Raw genomic sequence first — 20,976 nt, forward strand, 5'->3', positions numbered from 1 at the left:
CCGGTCTGGGGGGGTGGGGGGGGGATAGTGGGGGGGGGGGCACCTACCTTGGACACCTACCTGGGATACCTACCAGTCTGGGGGGGATGGTGGGGGGGGGGGACACCTACCTGGGAGAGACGGAGCGTGTTCGTGTGCTCCCCTTCGATGAGTCCACTGAGCTCCGCTGGGTGACTCATGAGAGTCCACACGAAGTCGTACGTGTAGCCTGCCCACACGGCGTGGGAGGGGGGGGCATGGGGAGGCACGAGAGAAGAGAGGAACGGGGAGGACAGGGAATGCACAGCAGACATGGGCGACGGTGGGAGATATAAGGGCACGATTTTTACCAGACCCACTGAACGTACAACGCCGTGATGGCTCTTAAAACACACACACGAATAAAGATCCCCCCGTGTGGCCTCTAACAGACTGTGGGGCAAGTGCTGTTAGGGAGTCTATATGAAGGCCGGGACTGCACACGAGGGCGGAGGGGAGGCGGCCAGCACCACGCCCGTTCGTCTTTGTTTCTCCCAGTGGCGATGTTTCCACATCGCACCAGGTACTCATTTCAGGCCAAGTAGACCTAGGGGAGGCCCAGGAGCAGTTCAAGTCTTGGCCAGTGTGATTGATCGCGATTGGAAATTAAACTTGGGTCGCCGCGTCCGAAACATAGTGTGCAGCGCTGACCACAACGTACACTCCCACACATACACAGCAACACACGCATACACAACACACACATAAGACGCACAACGCATATGCACACGTATTTGAAGTATTTGGTGATGCTGCTACAGATTTGTCAACAGTAACCCTGAAGGTGTGGGCTTGTAAAAATATATATAAATAATAGGTGAAGCCTCTGGCAATGGCCCATTCTTCATAGCACATAGGTCATACACACACACAAATACAGACACCCACAGACACACACACGCACACACAACACTCACAAACGACACTCACACCACACTCACAACACTCACATACACAACACTTAAACACACAACACTCACACGCACACACATACATGTGTGGCGAGGAGGAAGGTGAGACTGTGAGTTAGGGGAAGGGGAGACAGCCCAGGACACAATTCCAGTGGCACTTTAAAAGAACAGCTGCCCACAGATAACGATGCAAAGCATCGACTTAAGGGTTAGATGGGTGACCGCTTAATTAACCTAATTTGCATATTCAAACGATGAAAGATAAAGGTGCAGCACTGCAACTACTTGCTCACTGCTGGCTAAAGAGTCTGCACTCGAGCGGTAAGTGGGTAATTGGTCTCCTCTTCCATGTTGACCAGAGGGTTATGAGGGGCTTCACGCTAACAGGAGGTACAGTGAGGGAAAAAAAGTATTTGATCCCCTGCTGATTTTGTACGTTTGCCCACTGACAAAGAAATGATCAGTCTATAATTTTAATGGTAGGTTTATTTGAACAGTGAGAGACAGAATAACAACAAAAATATTCAGAAAAACGCATGTCAAAAATGTTATAAATAGATTTGCATTTTAATGAGGGAAATAAGTATTTGACCCCCTCTCAATCAGAAAGATTTCTGGCTCACAGGTGTCTATTATACAGGTAACAAGCTGAGATTAGGAGCACACTCTTAAAGGGAGTGCTCCTAATCTCAGCTTGTTACCTGTATAAAAGACACCTGTCCACAGAAGCAATCAATCAATCAGATTCCAAACTCTCCACTATGGCCAAGACCAAAGAGCTCTCCAAGGATGTCAGGGACAAGATTGTAGATCTACACAAGGCTGGAATGGGCTACAAGACCATTGCCAAGCAGCTTGGTGAGAAGGTGACAACAGTTGGTGCGATTATTTGCAAATGGAAGAAACACAAAAGAACTGTCAATCTCCCTCGGCCTGGGGCTCCATGCAAGATCTCACCTCGTGGAGTTGCAATGGTCATGAGAACGGTGAAGAATCAGCCCAGAACTACACGGGAGGATCTTGTCAATGATCTCAAGGCAGTTGGGACCATAGTCACCAAGAAAACAATTGGTAACACACTACGCCGTGAAGAACTGAAATCCTGCAGCGCCCGCAAGGTCCCCCTGCTAAAGAAAGCACATGTACATGCCCGTCTGAAGTTTGCCAATGAACATCTGAATGATTCAGAGGACTCCTGGGTGAAAGTGTTGTGGTCAGATGAGACCAAAATGGAGCTCTTTGGCATCAACTCAACTCGCCGTGTTTGGAGGAGGAGGAATGCTGCCTATGACCCCAAGAACACCATCTCCACCGTCAAACATGGAGGTGGAAACATTATGCTTTGGGGGTGTTTTTCTGCTAAGGGAACAGGACAACTTCACCGCATCAAAGGGACGATGGACGGGGCCATGTACCGTCAAATCTTGGGTGAGAACCTCCTTCCCTCAGCCAGGGCATTGAAAATCGGTCGTGGATGGGTATTCCAGCATGACAATAACCCAAAACACACGGCCAAGGCAACAAAGGAGTGGCTCAAGAAGAAGCACATTAAGGTCCTGGAGTGGCCTAGCCAGTCTCCAGACCTTAATCCCATAGAAAATCTGTGGAGGGAGCTGAAGGTTCGAGTTGCCAAACGTCAGCCTCGAAACCTTAATGACTTGGAGAAGATCTGCAAAGAGGAGTGGGACAAAATCCCTCCTGAGATGTGTGCAAACCTGGTGGCCAACTACAAGAAACCTCTGACCTCTGTGATTGCCAACAAGGGTTTTGCCTCCAAGTACTAAGTCATGTTTTGCAGAGGGGTCAAATACTTATTTCCCTCATTAAAATGCAAATCTAATTATAACACTTTTGACATGCGTTTTTCTGCATTTTTTTGTTGTTATTCTGCCTCTCACTGTTCAAATAAATCGACCGTTAAAATTATAGACTGATCATTTCTTTGTCAGTGGGCAAACGTACAAAATCAGCAGGGGATCAAATACTTTTTTCCCTCACTGTAAGGGCCTAATTATGCATATGGCAAAACGTTGTTATGAATCCATTAATCAAATGTATTTATTAACCTGTGTAAAATTTAGTAATTTATTCGTCGCAAGGTAAAGTTATAAAACATAAATCACTCACCACGCGCATTTATTTAAACAAATATTCCACCCCCCCTTATCTTTAGCTGCTTTGGCAAAGTCAGGAATGATGATGTCATCGTTATTCAAAGACAATTTTGTTCCAATGGCCGTGCTACCATCGCTCAGCTGCGACTTCAAGGTGGAACGGAAGGCCTACTAAAAAGGAGGGCCTACAAAAGATAAGGGCGTAAGGCAGTGTTCCTAATTGCAAAGCCCATGGGCCACTGGTGACCTCTGGTGGCCCTTAGAGCGGCCCCTGACATGCGGCCCCCGACAACACGCAACGAGTGAACACACCAACCACCACCATCATCATCGTGCTGCTGCCAAACCCCCAATGGGGTTTCAAATGTGTGGCGGCCCTCACACTGATGATGTCTCATCGGCAAAAGTGGCCCCCCTGTGAAAATGAGTGAAGAACACTGGCCTAAGACCCCATTAGCCTCGAGGATAATCCGGCTCTGACCAGACGTATGGTAAGGGGTGGGCTGACCCACTCAAGACTTGTCGATGGCCCCGCTGTGGTGAACTCATCTATGCTGCCGCTGGGTGGACAGACGCGGCGGGTAGAGGGAACCTGCACCGGCCGCTGAATTGCAAATCACAGCGTGCCGACTGTGGCACTGCTGTGGCATCGAAATTACAAAGGAGGGGAGATATATGGAGGCAGAAATACACACAGTCGTTTCGTTAAATTAAAACTAAAACTTTTTTTGTTTTACCAGGTAAAGGCCCCACTGAGCTCTGTAGCTCGTTTTCAGAAGCGCCCTGGCCACAAATGACAGCTCAACGAAGTGGCTTATCATCATCACGTGGAAATGTATAGCAGCCAAATACTCTAAACGCGTGATGTTGATTCCAAATGTGGAGGGAAAATAAGGAGGACCCGGAGAAAAATCCACGCGACCGCGGGGAGAGAGGCACCCCAACTCAAAATAGATAGCAGGCGTCAGGGTCGAGATCGAACCCATGACCTCCTGTATACCAGGTGAGGTAGTTAACATCTTCTAGCCACTGTTGTGATTACTGAGTAAACAAGGAACATCGGCCCGACGTTGGGTCCAACAGTTCCAAACACATGCCAATGTTGGCCCAATGCTGGAATGTTTCATGGTTATCTGCATCTTTGAAGGGGGGTTTCGCTGCAGTGTGTGGCCGGAAGCCAGGCACGTAGCGGGTGGGGGGGGGGGGGCTAATCCCACGTGTGTGATTAGGTACATGGACATCATTCGTCAACTCGGCACTTCCAGCTTGGCACCTGATTGAGAATGCCCGCAGTAGTGAGTGTCGAAAAAGATACGGGGTCCGACCCAGGGGACCGCAGAGGTCGACGGTACCCCGCGTGACCCGGGGTCACACCGAGTTGACCCCGAGTTGACCCCGAGTCCGGCCCTGATTTCCCCTCCATTCTCCGCAATTTGCGAGTCTCTCGCTTGAGCGGGACAGCTCTGCCACGTAAACTCTTCCAGGTCAAAGGTTCAAGACCGTGTTTCTGTTGAATGTGTTTTTTTTTCTTCTCTAAATTATATGCTGAATGTTGAAATGAAATGTGAAAAAACACATTTCTGCTTCCTACCACATTATTTAGTGACGTATTTCCTCTCTGCCTGACTCCCTACATAAACAATTCAGCAACCCTATGGCTGGTTTAGTTAGGTTTGTACACGTACGATTGTGCACCCTGGGTAGGAATGTTCCAAATCTCTATCTTTGAGGGCAAGGGGTGATGTGGGAGAGGGTGGTTTTGAGGTGGTGGGGGTAGGGGGATGCTACAGAAGAGTGAAAACACTTAAAACCGAAAATATAACAGCGAATCCATTAAAAGAAGGAACATTCATCACAATAACAGCATCAGGAGCAGGCAGTTTAAACTCCCGGAAACAGCCGTGAAAACATCAAACGTCAATATGCAAATTGCAAGGTGGCCGACGGATAAGTCGAGCAACCAGCGGGAGACAAACGCCGGCCCAGAAAACTCCGCCAAACTCACGGGCCCAAACTTCCGTTGACGACAGAGAAAAAAAATGTGGCAACGCGGAGCGGCGACAACTCGCGGTCACGCTCGGGTCACGCGACTCGTCGCGGAGACTGCGGCACAGCGTGCCATAACAGCACCGGACACCCGGACCGACGCGGCAAAGCGTGCGGGATGCCGTGACGCCGCTCGCCACAAAGGCAGAGACGGTGCCCCGTGTGGCCTGTAACGGACTGGCTGCCGGGGCAAACGCCGCCAGCGAGCAACGCCTACGAAGGCGGGCGCGGTGCACGAGGCGGGTGGCTGGTCAACGCCTCCCCGGTGCCGACGTTTACACACCGGCACCGGGTAATATTTTAAGGCTGATTCGACTGAGGGGAAGCCCAGGATCGAGCGCCACCCCACCGCACACAAACACAGATACAATTACACAACAGCCGTCAATCGCCACTAAATGGCAGTGAAGTGACCGCCACGGTTGTGCCAGGCTAGGTGCACCTTGACGCCGTCACGTGAAGTGTGGAAGGCTCGCTGCCGGCAGAAGCTCACGGGACAGACCCAGGTGCTATGGGCTGACTGGCTGAGATGATTGGCAGATGCACCACCTGCACTCCCCCTCTGTGCCAACTCGCTGTATTTTAGCCGCAGGGTGGGAAAACAAACCAACACACACACGTTGACGCACATTCAGTACACCCCCCACCCCCCCAACGCACCTGGAGGAGGAGGAGGTGAGGCCGTCACGTTGATCCAGATGTCGTTTATTGGCAGCGTCACCTCCACGAGGCTGGGCAGCTCCAGTACCAAGCGCTTCACTGTGTGTCACAGAGACAAAGATCCCCCGCGTACCCTTCAACAGACTGTTGGGGAAAGGGCCGTTGGCGCGCGCCTACGAAGGCCGGCACTGGCACACGAGAGGGTGGCGGGTGACCAGCACAACACCCGGTCGCCGCCTTTGTCTCCCCAGTGCTGATGTTTACACACGACACCAGGTACTCATTTGAGGTCGAGTCGACCTTGGGGAGGCCCAAGACCGGTTCAAATATTGAAACTGTTATTGGTCGTGTGCGGAAATCGAACTCGGGTGACCGGGTTTGTTGTGCAGTGTGCTAACCGCTGAGTTATCTCTGTGTCTCACACAGACACACATACACACAAGCACACGAGGAAATGCTGCGATGCAAATTCTTAAATTGTATTCATTTTTTGCATATGGGAATGCCAGGTATTAAGTAACAATAACTGACGTATATGCTTTTTGTTTGCATTTTTGTTCCTGTCACGTAACATAAATTTGGTAATTTATTCGGAGTTAATTTTTAAACAATGATGCGAACCAACTTTTGTGAATGGAAATAGATTTTTATTCCAAATTGGTTATGTTGTTTGCACGGATTTTTATTCTTCCTGTAATGCAGTTTTTTGCTTCGTTGTTGGATATTACTTTTGTAAAAAAAATGTTGTATTGTTATTGTAACTTGCTGACACACCCCCAACTAGCAATCTGCGAAAAGAGCTTCATAACTCATCGGATTCCTCCAGGATAAATAAAGATACTGATTCATAATTTTAGTCACCCTGGTCCACTCACGTGAAGGTGACATTCCATCCTGGTCTCTTTAGTTCTCAAACTGACACCGGAATGAGTTTGACTTGAAGGGGCGTGCCGGGGGGATCGCTTAGTCTTCAGCTGCAGTGGCGGTGGGGGGAGGAGGGGGGGAGGTGGGGGGGACGGGGGGGGGTGCTGCGTTCAGGAGTCGAACTCAGGTAACCGGGGCTGTTACCCAGGTGACGCTACAAACAGCAGCTTCAGCAGCGCACTCTGCTGCAGGCATAGTTGGGGGGGAGGGCCGTGGTGGTGGTGGGGAGTGGTACGTGGTGGGTAAGAGGGGGTACAGGTGCGATCGCGAGGGGGCCAGGTAGACGCACCTTGCCTCCCGTCACCGTCGCTACTCGTGGGGGGCTCGCCGGTGGCGACGGGGGGCCCCGCCGTGCCGTTTGGGCCCCCGCCGCGCGCCTCCGAGGGGACAGCCGTGGCGCCCCCCGCGGGGCCGGGCTCCACGGGACCCCCATTAGGGGGGGTTCCTCCACCAGCGGGGGGAGGGCCCTGCCCCCCGCTGGTGGGCCCCTGGTGGGGCTCCTGGGTAGAGTTGTTGGGGGAGGGGACGGGAGCCCCTCCCGGCTCCGCTCGCGTCTGCCGCCGGTAGTCACGCGAAGATCGGGAGCCCCCCACTCGGAGCCCCCCCCGAGCCTCCACAGTGAAGGCTGCTGAGCACAGACAGAGGTGGGAGGGGGGGGGGCAAGGGGGGGGCAGCCGTGTTGTACGTACGTATGTTGAACTTCTTTCGCGCCGTACGTAGCCAACCGTGCTAACTGTAGCGTGTGGGGGGAAGGAGAACAAACTGAACGCAAGTCGAGGGTCGAAAAATAAATTAGTTTTCAATCAGCGAGCTCCCATACTCATGTGGCGTGTCGCGTGAAGTTTAGTTTGCTACTGAGTTTTTCCAGGTGCGAGCTGACGAGACGGGGATAGCCTCGCACACGGCACAGGAGTGAGCTGGCCTCGCTTGTCGGTGCGTGTGTTGGTGTGCAAGAGTTGTAGTGTGTGTGATCTATGTGTGTCATTGTCTTGGTGTGTGTGTGCTTCACCATAATCACACTGTGTCATTATCGTCAAGTGGTATTTCCTAATTGCTTATGCCTCAAAAGTACATCAAAATTAGTCCCCACAAACTTTGCTTTGGTGACCATGACAGGGATATTTTGAAATGAGAACACGTGGTGTGCATTTGTGTCTTTCGTTCACATAAAGTCCTGGTCACAAAAGTTTGTGGAGAATAATAGCCATTTTCTGTATTTTTTAGGCATAAGCGATACAAAAATAACACTTACTACCCAGTAACAAAAATTGTGTTACATAGTGTAATCTGAACCAGTGGCGATGTGTAAAACATGGCCACTGCGGAGACAATGCCGATGTTTACACACCACACGAGGTTCTCATTTGAGGCCAAGTCAACCTAGGGGAGGCCCAAGAATGGTTCAGAAAAAAGTCACCGGGGTTGGTTCGTAGTCCAGCTACACTCCCACTCCACGTGCACACACAAAGATAAAGACAAAGATCCCCGGTATAGCCTGTGACAGACTGTTGGGGCAAGTGCTGTTAGAAGCACCTCTGAAGGCCAGAACGGCACACGAGGGGGTGGGTGGCCAGCACCACGCCCAGCCGCCTTTGTCTCCCCAGTGGCGATGTGTGTACGTGTGTGTACACACACACATATCTACAGGGTGAAGAGCCACCGTTCTCCACTGAGTGGCGGTGACATCACCACGGCACTTGTGCCACAGGCTGTGGGGCCACGTGGAGGTGACGGGAGGGAGGATAGAGCCCAGCCAGATATAGCCCGCCGGCGGTGACGGCAACTTCACCGCATTAATTGCGCTCCATCTAGCCCCCATCGCGGAGCGGTGGCGCAACGCAGCGCCACGAACCCGGCGACCCGAGTGACGATTATCTGAACCGGTCATGGGTCACCCCTAGATCGACTCGGCCTCAAATGAGTACCTGGTGCGGTGTGTAAACATCGCCACGAAGGCGGCCGGGCGTGGTGCTGGCCACCCATCACCTCGTGTGCCGTGCCGGCCTTCATAGCTGCTCGCTAACAGTACTCTCCTCAAGAGTCCGTTCAGGCTATGCGGGGGATCTTCGTCTTTGTTTACCTTCACAGGCGCTCGCTAACAGCATTCCCCCCAACAGTCTGTTCAGGCTACACCGGGGATCTTTGTCTTTGTGTCTAAGAGGCGGCTCACATTCGATTCCTGGCCACGGCCAGCACTCAGTGGGCGGATATCTGAACTAGTCCAGGGCGTCCTAACCCGAGGTCAACTTGGCCTTCAACGAGTTACTTGGTGCGGTGTGTAAACATCGCCACTGGGGAGACAAAGGTGGCCCGGGTGTTGGTGCTGGTCACCCATCCTCTCGTGCGCCATTCCGGCCTTCATAAGTGCCACTCGTTTACAGCACTTGCCCCTAAAAGTGTGTTATGCCTATACGGGTACCTTTGTCTTTGTGTGTGAGCGAGTGTGTGTCGGGCGTGGTTCTAGCCACCCCACCCCCTCGTGTGCGGTGCCAGCCTTCGTAAGTGTAACTCGCTAACAGCACTTGCCCCAACAGCCTGTTGAGGCTATACGGGGGGGGGCTTGACCCTTTATATTTGTGGCCCCGGGCCAGGATGTGATAACGAATGCTCGATGTTCAAGAGCTCTCGCGAGGAGCAGCTGCCTCCTCCAGCTCCAACAGCCAGCTCACGTGACCCAACAAATAACAACAACAGCAGCAGCTCTTTCCTCGTAGCTGACTATGAATACGACACTCGGCTACACAGGAGACTCGATACTCATTCTAGATTTGAAGCTTTCGTGACTGCAAGGATTCATACTCTTTGGGTTTTTTCGGTAAAGTCACGTAGGTAAAAAATCAATAAAATAAAATAAATAATAAATAAAACACATTTAGTTTGATTTTATTTTATTGTTTTTTTACCTACGTGACTTTACCGAAAAAAACAAAGACTATCGATACTCATTGCCAGCAGGGTCCTGCCAATTGTTTGTAGTCGAGGACGATATCGGTGCTGGAGTGTGTAATCCCGAGATGTTAACTCCCTCGCCTGATATACAGGAGGTCGTGGGTTCTATCCCGACCCTGACTCCTGCTGCTGTATATTTGGAGTCTGCGTGTCTCTCTCTCCCCGTGGTCGCGTGGATTTTTCTCCGGGTCCTCCGGTTTTTTTCCCTCCACATTTAGAAATGTGCGTTGAGGATATTTGGCTGCTAGACATTTCCACGTGATGAGCCACTTCGTTCAGCTATTGTTTGTGGCCAGGTTGCTGCTTATAAAGAGGTATTTGGGGGCTTTACCTGATAAAATAAAATAATAGTTTTGTTTAATTTGCAGTGCAATTTTTTCAGCATTGGAATGTTTGGCCAACACCGGTTCCAATTATTTTGTTTTATCTACGGGAGGAGAAACCAGAGGGTACCGATGAAAAACAGGGGCGAACATACAAACTTCACGAACTCACTAAACACACAAAGACACTCCCATATCGCCTAAGCAGACTTTTTGGGGCAGGTGCTGTTAGCGAGTCGCACCTATGAGGGCCGCTACAGTACACGCGGGGTTGGGTGGTCAGCACCACGCCCGACCGCCTTTGTCTCTGCAGTGGCGATGTTTACACACCTCACCAGGTACTCATTTGAGGCTGAGTCGACCTAGGGGAGGTCCAGGACCGGTTCAGATAATCGTCATTGGTGATGTCCGTGAGCGGGAATCGAACTCAGGTCGCCGGGTTCGTAGCGCAGCGCGATCACCTCCTTTCACACACTCTCTCACACACACTCTCTCACACACTCTTCTTCACTCTCTCACATTCTCTCTCACTCTCTCACTCTCTCACACTCTCTCTCTCACACTTCTCACTCTCACTCTCACTCTCTCACACTCTCTCACTCTCTCACACTCTCTCACACTCTCTCACACACTCTCTCTCACACTCTCTCACACACTCTCTCACACACACACTCACACACTCTCACACCTCTCTCACACATCCTCTCACACCTCACACTCTCACTCACACCACACTCTCACTCTCTCTCACACCCACTCACACTCCACACACTCTCACACACTCACATCACACTCTCACACTCTCTCACACTCACACTTCACACACTCTCACACTCTCTCACCTCACACACTCTCACAACACTCTCACACTCTCACACACACACACACACTCCACACTCACTCTCTCACACTCTCTCACACTCTCTCACTCTCTCACACTCTCTCACACTCACACACTCTCACTCACACTCTCACACACTCCCACACTCTCTCACACACACTCTCACTCTCACACTCTCACACTTCACACACACTCTCACACTCTCTCACACTCTTTCACACTCTCTCACACACTCTCACTCACACTCTCTCACACTCTCTCTCACACACTCTCACACACTCTCACACACTCTCACACTCTCTCATTCTCTCACACTCTCTCACACTCTCTCACACACACTCTCACTCTCTCATTCTCTCACACTCTCTCACACTCTCACTCTCACACACTCTCTCATACACTCTCTCACATACTCTCACTCTCTCTCACTCTCTCTCACACTTTCTCACACTCTCTCACACTCTCTCTCACACACTCTCACACACTCTCTCACACTCTCTCACACACGCTCTCACACACTCTCACACTCTCTCACACACTCTCAGACACTCTCTCACACACACTTTCACACACACTCTCACACACTCTCACACACTCTCTCACTCTCTCACTCTCTCACACTCTCTCACTCTCTCTCACACTCTCTCACTCTCTCTCACACTCTCTCACTCTCTCTCACACTCTCTCACTCTCTCTCACACTCTCTCACTCTCTCACACTCTCACTCTCTCACACTCTCCCACACTCTCACTCTCTCTCACACTCTCTCTCACACTCTCTCGCACACTCTCACACACTCTCTCACACTCTCTCACACTCTCACACACTCTCACTCTCTCACACAGTCTCTCACACTCTCTCACACACTCTCTCACACACACTCTCTCTCACACTCTCTTACACTCTCTCACTCTCTCTCACTCTCTCTCACACTCTCTCACTCTCTCACACTCTCACTCTCTCACACTCTCTCACACTCTCCCACACTCTCACTCTCTCTCACACTCTCTCTCACACTCTCTCGCACACTCTCACACACTCTCTCACACTCTCTCACACACGCTCTCACACACTCTCACACTCTCTCACACACTCTCAGACACTCTCTCACACACACTTTCACACACACTCTCACACACTCTCACACACTCTCTCACTCTCTCACTCTCTCACACTCTCTCACTCTCTCTCACACTCTCTCACTCTCTCTCACACTCTCTCACTCTCTCTCACACTCTCTCACTCTCTCACACTCTCACTCTCTCACACTCTCTCACACTCTCCCACACTCTCACTCTCTCTCACACTCTCTCTCACACTCTCTCGCACACTCTCACACACTCTCTCACACTCTCTCACACTCTCACACACTCTCACTCTCTCACACAGTCTCTCACACTCTCTCACACACTCTCTCACACACACTCTCTCTCACACTCTCTTACACTCTCTCACACTCTCTCACTCTCTCTCACACTCTCTCACTCTCTCACACTCTCACTCTCTCACACTCTCTCACACTCTCCCACACTCTCACTCTCTCTCACACTCTCTCTCACACTCTCTCGCACACTCTCACACACTCTCTCACACTCTCTCACACTCTCACACACTCTCACTCTCTCACACAGTCTCTCACACTCTCTCACACACTCTCTCACACACACTCTCTCTCACACTCTCTTACACTCTCTCACACTCTCTCACACTCTCACACACTCTCACTCTCTCACACACTCTCTCACACACTCTCTCACACACACTCTGTCTCACACTCTCTCACACACTCTCACTAATTCTAACACCGCCTAAACAATACGGGGATAACATACAAGCTTCACTCACACTTTCACACACTCTCACTAACTCACACATAGACTGCAGAACAGGGGGAGAATATACAAACGCCACTCTCACAAGCTCACACACACTGCAGAACAAGGGGAGAGCATACAAACGCCACTCAGTTTTATGGCCGAGTCAGGAATCGAACCGAGGCGCTTGTTGCTGAGCGGCACGAGTATCGATCACTGCCACTACACAGGCCGGATCCGAGCTGTCCCACTGCCACAGAGCGACGGCTTCGTTAGCCGAACAACAACAAACAAGACGCTGGGAAGAATCACGCGTTGCCCTTGGTTATGTAACGCTCTCCAGCACCACGCGGCCTCACCTCGGAATCAATGAACTTGCAGTGGTTACAAGCGGGGGGTGCAAATGGGGTAGTTTGCATGTTTTCTTGTTGTTTGTGAACCGTCCTTTTGTTGATGTAGTTCGCTGTGGCCAAGCGATGGGCCCTCGCCGTGTTGATCAGCGTGGCCGGATTCCCTCCCGGCTAAAGCCCCCCCGATGGTAAACATGATAGTCCCATTGGGTCATCTCGACGGTGAGTGACCGTGCCCCCCCCAACACAGTTACGGAAGCCAACGCACTGAGAGTTCAACACGTGGTAGACCAATGTCATCCATAATACGAGTTAGAGCGCGTAAATATATAAATGTGTCGTTAAACCCGCCACCACCCGACACAGCCAACTAGTAAGGTTTGTCACGTAAACAGAACGTGGCCAATTCGTTACTCATACAGCACCACCGGTTGTGTGTTGGAGAGCCAAGCCAGAGTTGTTTACGTGACAAACCTTACTAATTGGCTGTGTCAAGTGGTGGCGGGTTTAACGACGTATTTATACATTTACGCGATCTAACGCACTGACACTTTGATCCTTGGTTGCGAATGGGTAAAAAAAAAACTTTTAAACCGGGATTTGGTGCTCCATCGTGGAGGGAATGCAGTGATGTCATTCCACTCACGTATCGTGATTCATTCCACTAACAATGATGTCATTTCACTCACGTATCGTGATTAATTCCACTAACAATTATGTAATTCCACTCACGTATCGTGATTCACTCCACTAACAATGATGTATTCCACGAACGTACTGATTCATTCCACTAACAATGATTCATTCCACTAACAATGATGTCATTCCACTCACGTATCGTGATTCATTCCACTAACAATGATGTATTCCACGAACGTACTGATTCATTCCACAAACGTAAAGTGAATAATGGCACTAAGTGTTTCATTCCAATAGTATAGTGATTAATCCCATGAACATATCGTGATTTATTCCACTAACATAAGTGCCACTTACATATAGTGATTCATTCCACATTCATATCGTGATGCATTCCACTGATTAATTCCACGAACAAAGTTATTAATTCCACGAACACATTGACTTATTCCAACCCAACTAATAAACATGCAGCGTCGGGCCAACGTTGATCCACATGCCCACAGCGTTGAGCCAACGTTGGCATTTTAACTGGAAAGTTCCTACCTCACTGCACTTGATATAAGTCAGGGTGATTGAAGACCCAGACCTCACTATTCCACTCCAGTGATTTACTCACCTGCAGTCCGTCGCCTCCGTATCACTCATCTATCGCTACTACCACGGTGACTCTTCCTGTGGACGTTACCCTGCTTGTTTCCTGCCACGTGTTGAGAACTCGGCTTGCCAGACCGTTGCGTCTCATTCACACTCAACCACCACCACACAATGCAGATCACAACATTACACACTCGGCCCACTCGTTCACTCACCCCTGTCACTTAACCACTCAGTCACTCACCACCCTGCTCTTTCTGGAATTCCCACCTCCCACCATCATCATCATCTCTGTTACACCCCCCCCCCCAAGTTCACAGAATACTCTTGCGCAATGCAAAAAACGTAACGCTTATCTCACCTTTAACAACGTTGATAACAGTGCTGTTTGTCGCAGGCCGCTTAGCGTTTTGAGCCTTTGGGGCTGTGTGCTCAGCAGCTTCGGTTGTTTAATCAAACCCCCCCCGGGGGGGGGGTAGTTAGGGTTGATTAATTATTAATTAGGCGCATATTTTATATACATTTCCCCCCACAGTTGGTGTGGACCCACTAAGTTGAGGTTTTTACACAAAGATGACCATGTTGGTGGCACAAGCGGTATCAGCGAGCGCCTGTTGTGATGAAGGGCCTCGTGGCGCGCGACGCGGTGATGAGGGCTGCCTTTGATTCCCCAGCTCTGCACCACCAGTTCGCACAAATGCAAAGATCCCCCGTAGAGCCTAAATAGACTGTTGGGGCAAGCGCTGACACGGCACACGAGGGGGTGGGCGGCCAGCACCACGCTCAACCGCCTTTGTCTCCCCAGTGGCGATGTTTACGCACCGCACCAGGTACTGTACTCAGTCGACTTAGGTGAAGGCCCAGGACCGGTTCAGATAATCCTCACGGGGTGTTGGCGGCCGTGTGCGGGAATCGAATCGTCGTGGCGCGCCACGCTAACCGCTGCACCACCGCTCCCCACACACACACACAACACACACTCAACTCACTCGCACGGCAGCACACACGCAATGCGTTGAGTTGCATAATTGTTTTTGTCCCCTAACTCCATCCTCTAGGCGACAACCCCAGAAAGCCCCCGAGCGACCCCTCCCCCCCCGAGGCTCCTCTTCCACGCAGGAGGTGCGGTACCAAAGTGCGCCGGTGGTCTACGACCCCAGTGCCCCCCCCGGCTCCTCCCATTGCTCAAAATAAAGTGTATCGCTAATTACAGTTCTGTGTTCACTTATAAGTGGCATGGCCAGTAAAGAGCTGCACACCCCGTCTAGCAAGGTGCTATTACTCGTGTCGTTATTGCACAGCACACGAACGCGTTATAACGGGGGCGTTCCGCGTTGCGCGAAACGTGTTCCCTTATGAGAGAAGGCCCCCTAACCGCCCCCCCCCCCCTCCACCTCAGGTCCCTCTTGCAAAGTAAACTCTATCTTGGCCTCCCCAGTTCCCACCTGGTTAAACTGATAATTATCACTTGAAAAATTAGATGGGCGATCACCTAGCGTAATAGGTGTTATAGGCAGCCGCGTGGCGAGGCTGTCAGCGGAATCCATCGGCGTGCTTTCACTCCGTACGCTTCAACCTATATGCTCCTCGCCTTCACCAGCGCGGTGAAGTATGGTCAATCAATGCCGTAGCAAGGCGCTCACCCAGCAGCTGACTGACAAAACACGGGGGGGGGGGGGGGGTTGAACGCGCACCATCACTCACCCAGTAGCAGCAGCGTGGTGAGCACCAGCAGCGTGGTGAGGAAAGGGGGGGCCCTGGGCCCCTGACCAATCACCATCAGCATCCACCCCCCTCAATGGAGCCCGCAGACCCCCTCGCTGGAGTCCGCGTGGGGGTAAGGAGTGGAGGAGTGGAGTTGAGAGGGTGGTGGGGGGGGGTCAGGTCCGAGGCATCCCCGAGGCGAGAGGCTTCTCTCCCTGCACGCGCGCGGGTGCACACGTAGCACGCGCCCGCTCAGCTCGCCGTGCACAGACGAAGGTCCCCCGTGTAGCCTGCACCTAAACCGTCGGGCAAGTGGTCGGTAGCGAGCGCCAGCGAAAGGCCGGGCATGGCGCACGAGGCCATCACCACGCCCGACCGCCTTTGTCTCTCCAGTGTCTTATCTGTGCTAATAGACGCTATGTGGGTGTATATCCGGCGTGCGCGTTGTGATGTTTTGTGTTTGTTAGAGCCGGGATAGGGTTGTTACGTGCTGTGTATTTATAGCTGTATGGAGATGCTGTATGCTGTGTGTGTAGCCAGTATCGATATGCTATGAGTTGTGTATATGTGCTGTTCGTATATTTAGTATAGGACTGCTGTGTGCTGTGTGTAGCCAGCATAGGACTGTTGTGTGCTGTGTGTGTAGCCAGCATATAGATACTGTGTGCTGTGTGTGTAGCCAGCATAGGACTGCTGTGTGCTGTGTGTGTAGCCAGCATAGGACTGCGATGTGCTGTGTGTGTAGCCAGCATATAGATACTGTGTGCTGTGTGTCTAGCCAGCATATAGATACTGTGTGCTGTGTGTGTAGCCAGCATATAGATACTGTGTGCTGTGTGTGTAGCCAGCATAGGACTGCGATGTGCTGTGTGTGTAGCCAGCACAGCGCTGCTGCTATGCGCCGTGTGTGTGTACTGACTCACCTACTCCTGCCTGCGTGCTATTATCCCTTCGTCACGCGTCCTTCGCTCCGATTACAGCGGGCACAGCGACAGCCGTCTCTCTATAGCCTCACCCAAACCCCACAGGCTCGCTCAGCAGCCACAGCCGGCGCTGTAGACAGACAGCCGGACTGCCAATCAGCCAGCCAACAACACCCCCCTCCACAGCCTGCCCCTACAGCCTGCCCCCCTACAGCCTGCCCCCCTACAGCCTGCCCCCCTACAGCCTGCTCTACACAGACAAACAGCCTGCCCTGTGCGGCGCTCGACTCAGGCACGCTCCCTCGCGCACGCGCGTGAGATGACAGAGGGGGCGAGGGTGGGAGGTAAGGGAGAAAGGGGGAGCGAGGGGAGGGAGGGAGCGAGGGAGGGGAAGGAGGGAGGGAGGGGAAGGAGGGTCGTGAGGTGACAAGAGGTAGCGAGAGGGGGAGTGTGCTAGGGGAAGGGAGTGTCTCATGGTAATTGGATGACAGGAGGGATAATTTGTTTATCATAATTACCACCACCACCAACATTGTCGTCGCAGCCACCACCACCACCACAACCATCGGTACCACCTTCGTTATTGCCGGCATCGCCACCACTATCATCAACATCAGCAGCAGAACCATCATTATCAGCAGGACCACTCTCAGCAACCACCACATGTCAGCAACACGACATCAGCAACAGCCGCCGTTCGCCACTAAGTGGCGGTGATGTCACTACGGCGCTTGTGCCAGGCTAGGTGCACTTCGTGGCCACGTGAAATATCGAGAATTCGCTGGCAGGAGGTGGACGGGACAGAGACTCAGGTGCCATCGTTCGACTGAGATGAGTGGCAGATGCACCACTGTGCTAACTCGCTGCGTTTTAGCCGCCCGACGCTCCGCTCGTTGTTGTGAGCGTCGCTCCTCCGCCTTCCGCTGTTGCTGGAGGGCGACTGCCTCCAACTGCCCAGTAGCCTCAGTCAGTTAACACATACAATATATACACCGTATGTATGTTCTATTGTTTAGAATTCTCACATTTTATGTTGAGTTTGAGTATTAGTGTGATGGCGCTTTGAGTGGCAGATTTGTGTCAGAGAGACGTGCCACGCGTTCATGTGTATGTGTGTGTATGTATATGTGTGTATATGTGTATGTATGTAATGGGGAGCGATAGTGTGGCGGTTAGCGCACTGCGCTATGAACCTGGCGACCCGGGTTCGATTCCCGCTCACGGCCAACACCAGTGACGATTATCTGAACCGGTCCCGGGCCTCCCCTAGATCGACTCAGCCTCAAATAAGTACCTGGTGCGGTGTGTAAACATTGCCACTAGGGAGACAAAGGCGGTCGGGCGTGGTGCTGGCCACCCACCCCCTCGTGTACCGTTCCGGCCTTTATAGCACTTGCCCCTCCCTACAATCTTATGTGTCTGTATGTGTCTGTATGTGTCTGTATGTGTCTGTATGTGTCTGTATGTGTCTGTATGTGTCTGTGTATATGTCTGTATGTGTCTGTGTATATGTCTGTATGTGTCTGTGTATATGTCTGTATGTGTCTGTGTATATGTCTGTATGTGTCTGTGTATATGTCTGTATGTGTCTGTGTATGTGTCTGTGTATATGTCTGTGTATGTGTCTGTGTATATGTCTGTGTATGTGTCTGTGTATATGTCTGTGTATATGTCTGTGTATATGTCTGTGTATATGTCTGTATGTGTCTGTGTATATGTCTGTATGTGTATATGTGTAGCGGTTAGCGCGCTACGCTAGGAACCCGGCCCCCGGCGATTCCCGCTCACGGTCAACACTGCAGAAGTACCTTGCACAGTGCTGTGGGGGGAGGGCTAAACGGGGGCTCTGTGGGAGCGTGGCGGTGAGGTGTGGGAAGCTGTAAGCACCAGGCTACTTTGGGCTCGCCTTCCCATCAACCGGAGGCGAGGAGTGGTGGTCGTGGTTACTTATGCCCCCACTGAAGACGAACATCCGTGGAGGGATGCAGGCAAAGCCGATGAGTCAGATGCCTTCTATGATCTCCTGTCACAGATGGCTAAAGTGGCCCCTCGGGATAGAGTCATCTTGTTGGGTGACTTTTGGGTGACTTCAATGCCCGAGTTGGTCATGATGCCAGCATCATGACCAACTCGATTGGTGGGCATGAGCCGGTAGGAGGCTGCTAGATTTTTGTGCAGCCCATGGGCTTGTAATTACCAACACGCTGTTCCGGCATCAGCGCATCCACACAACATCATGGAAGCAAGAACATCTGCTGGACTACATAGTGACGGACCAGCGGATGCGAGCCCATGTCCTTGACACCAAGACCTACCGTGGAGCTGATCTGCCCTCTGACCATCGACTAGTCATCTGTAAGATGCGCCTGCCATTCTTCCACTCCGGTGGTGGGTGTACACCCAGGACCCCATTCCAACCTAAAGTGGCCTGGTCTCAGTTATCTGATGAAAGTTGCAAGCGGGAATTTCATCATCGTTTGCGACTGGGGTTGGCATCGTCCTCCACTGCTCCTGATGTCGAGAGTAAATGGGCGAGGTTCAGGACTGTCACTCATGCAGCTGCATTGGCTGCTTTGGATATGCGGTCCAGACCTCCCCAGAGACCCTGGCTGACAGAGGAGGTGTTCAGGATAGTTGAGAAAAAGCGACAGGCCCACTGTCATCGGCTACAGAATCCCACGTCAGAGAATGAGGAGGCTTACCGCAGCCTTTGCTCGGAGGTTCGGAGAGCCGTGAGGCGCTACAAGGATGGGTGGTGGTCGCGGGTTGCTGAGGAGATGGAGTCTGCCTCAGTGGCCCGCGATCACAAATATCTATTTAACTCCATCAAAAAAGTAACCTGCAGCCCCTCACCTATTACCATCATTAGGGGAAAAACGGTGATCCAATCTCCGACCCCCAGGAACAGGTTTGCAGATTTGCTGAGCATTTCTGAGGTCGTGGGGGAAGGAAAATCTCTCAGCCAGGAAAACATCGTGGCACAAAGTGGGGATGACCCTGCTGAGGCTGCGGTGCCTCAAATATTGGAAGAAGTCACCCCCTGTGAGTGGCTGGCTGAGGTGCCATCTGTTGAGGAAGTACTGAAGGCGATCCGGAGTCTGAGACAAGGAAAGGCAGCGGGCAGAGATGATCTCCCAAGCGAAATGCTGAGGGAGGGTGGCGTTTTTGCACAGACTGCCCTATATGACATCATAACAACAGTCTGGACCACTGGACGGGTTCTGCAGGATTGGAACGATGCCCTAGTGGTCCTCCTCTTTAAGAAGGGGGACCGCACAGACTGTAACAACTACAGGGGCATCTCACTCCTCAGTGCGCCGGGAAAGGTCCTGGCAAGGATTATTCAACATCGCCTTGCCAGACACGCTGAGGGGAGGCTTGCGGAGCCCCAATGCGGTTTCAGGAAAGGGCGGTCCTGCACAGATGCCATATTTTCTGTCCGTCTGCTACAGCAGAGGTGTAGGGAATTCCAGCAAGACCTACATCTCTGCTTTATTGACCTGGTCAAGGCCTATGATACCATCAATAGGCCTGGCCTCTGGGTTGTTCTTCGTGCTTTTGGAGTCCCTGACCCTCTGCTCACGATCATTAAGGACCTTCATGATGGTGAGCGGGCCCAGGTAAAACTACGTGGCCGGGAGTCAGAGCCATTCCCTGTACACCTTGGGGTGCGACAGGGACGTCATCTGGCTCCCACATTATTTAACATCTATTTTGGCCACGTAGTTCGTGAAGCCTTCAATAGCTGTACCGGGAGAATCTCCATATGGTACAGATATAATGGGAGGCTGATCGATGCCCGGGTGCGGTCAAGGGATGGCTCCCGATTGCTCAACCACGTTATGTATGCCGATGATTTGGTAATAGCTGCTCATTCAGAGGAGGAGTTGGAGACGCTGCTGCTGAGACTGGAGCGTGCCACTAAGAGATGGGGCCTTACCATCAGCCCCACCAAAACTAAGCACCTGCCTGGGTATTTTGTACCATCGGACACTCCACACCCACAACTCCCAATCGGTGATGGGGCAGTTGTGGAGAGAGTGGAGAGTTTCCCATACCTGGGCAGTGTGCTTATGACCGGTTCCAGTTTAACAGCAGAGGTCTCACTCCGAATCAGTCGAGTGGCAATATCTTTTCATCGGTTGCGTAACGCTGTGTGGAAG

The 20,976-nt window shown here is 51.9% G+C and overlaps 1 protein-coding gene across 6 annotated transcripts in view; it reads right to left on the reverse strand.

Annotated features, from left to right (window-relative positions):
• LOC116941713 (dyslexia-associated protein KIAA0319-like protein) overlaps positions 1-20,976 on the reverse strand; it is a 43,355-nt gene that overhangs the window by 18,578 nt on the left and 3,801 nt on the right. For 2 of the 6 annotated variants that reach the window (XM_032953056.2, XM_032953054.2), the window contains exons 1-5: positions 16,814-17,039; positions 15,891-16,105; positions 6,963-7,301; positions 5,750-5,848; positions 111-208 (exon numbers count right to left, since the gene is read on the reverse strand). In XM_032953056.2, coding sequence (XP_032808947.1) covers positions 111-208; positions 5,750-5,848; positions 6,963-7,301; positions 15,891-15,972 — 618 coding nt within the window. In that variant the 5' untranslated portion in view covers positions 15,973-16,105; positions 16,814-17,039. Of the gene's footprint in view, positions 1-110; positions 209-5,749; positions 5,849-6,962; positions 7,302-15,890; positions 16,187-16,813; positions 17,040-20,976 lie in introns of those variants that run through there. The other 4 variants (XM_076066495.1, XM_076066497.1, XM_032953055.2 and 1 more) reach the window with 3 other exon arrangements.

This window comes from Petromyzon marinus, chromosome 12 (assembly GCF_048934315.1).
Source record: "Petromyzon marinus isolate PM22_M1 ecotype Great Lakes invasive population chromosome 12, UKy_Petmar_22M1.pri1.0, whole genome shotgun sequence".
NCBI classification, from domain to species: Eukaryota; Metazoa; Chordata; class Hyperoartia; order Petromyzontiformes; family Petromyzontidae; genus Petromyzon; species Petromyzon marinus.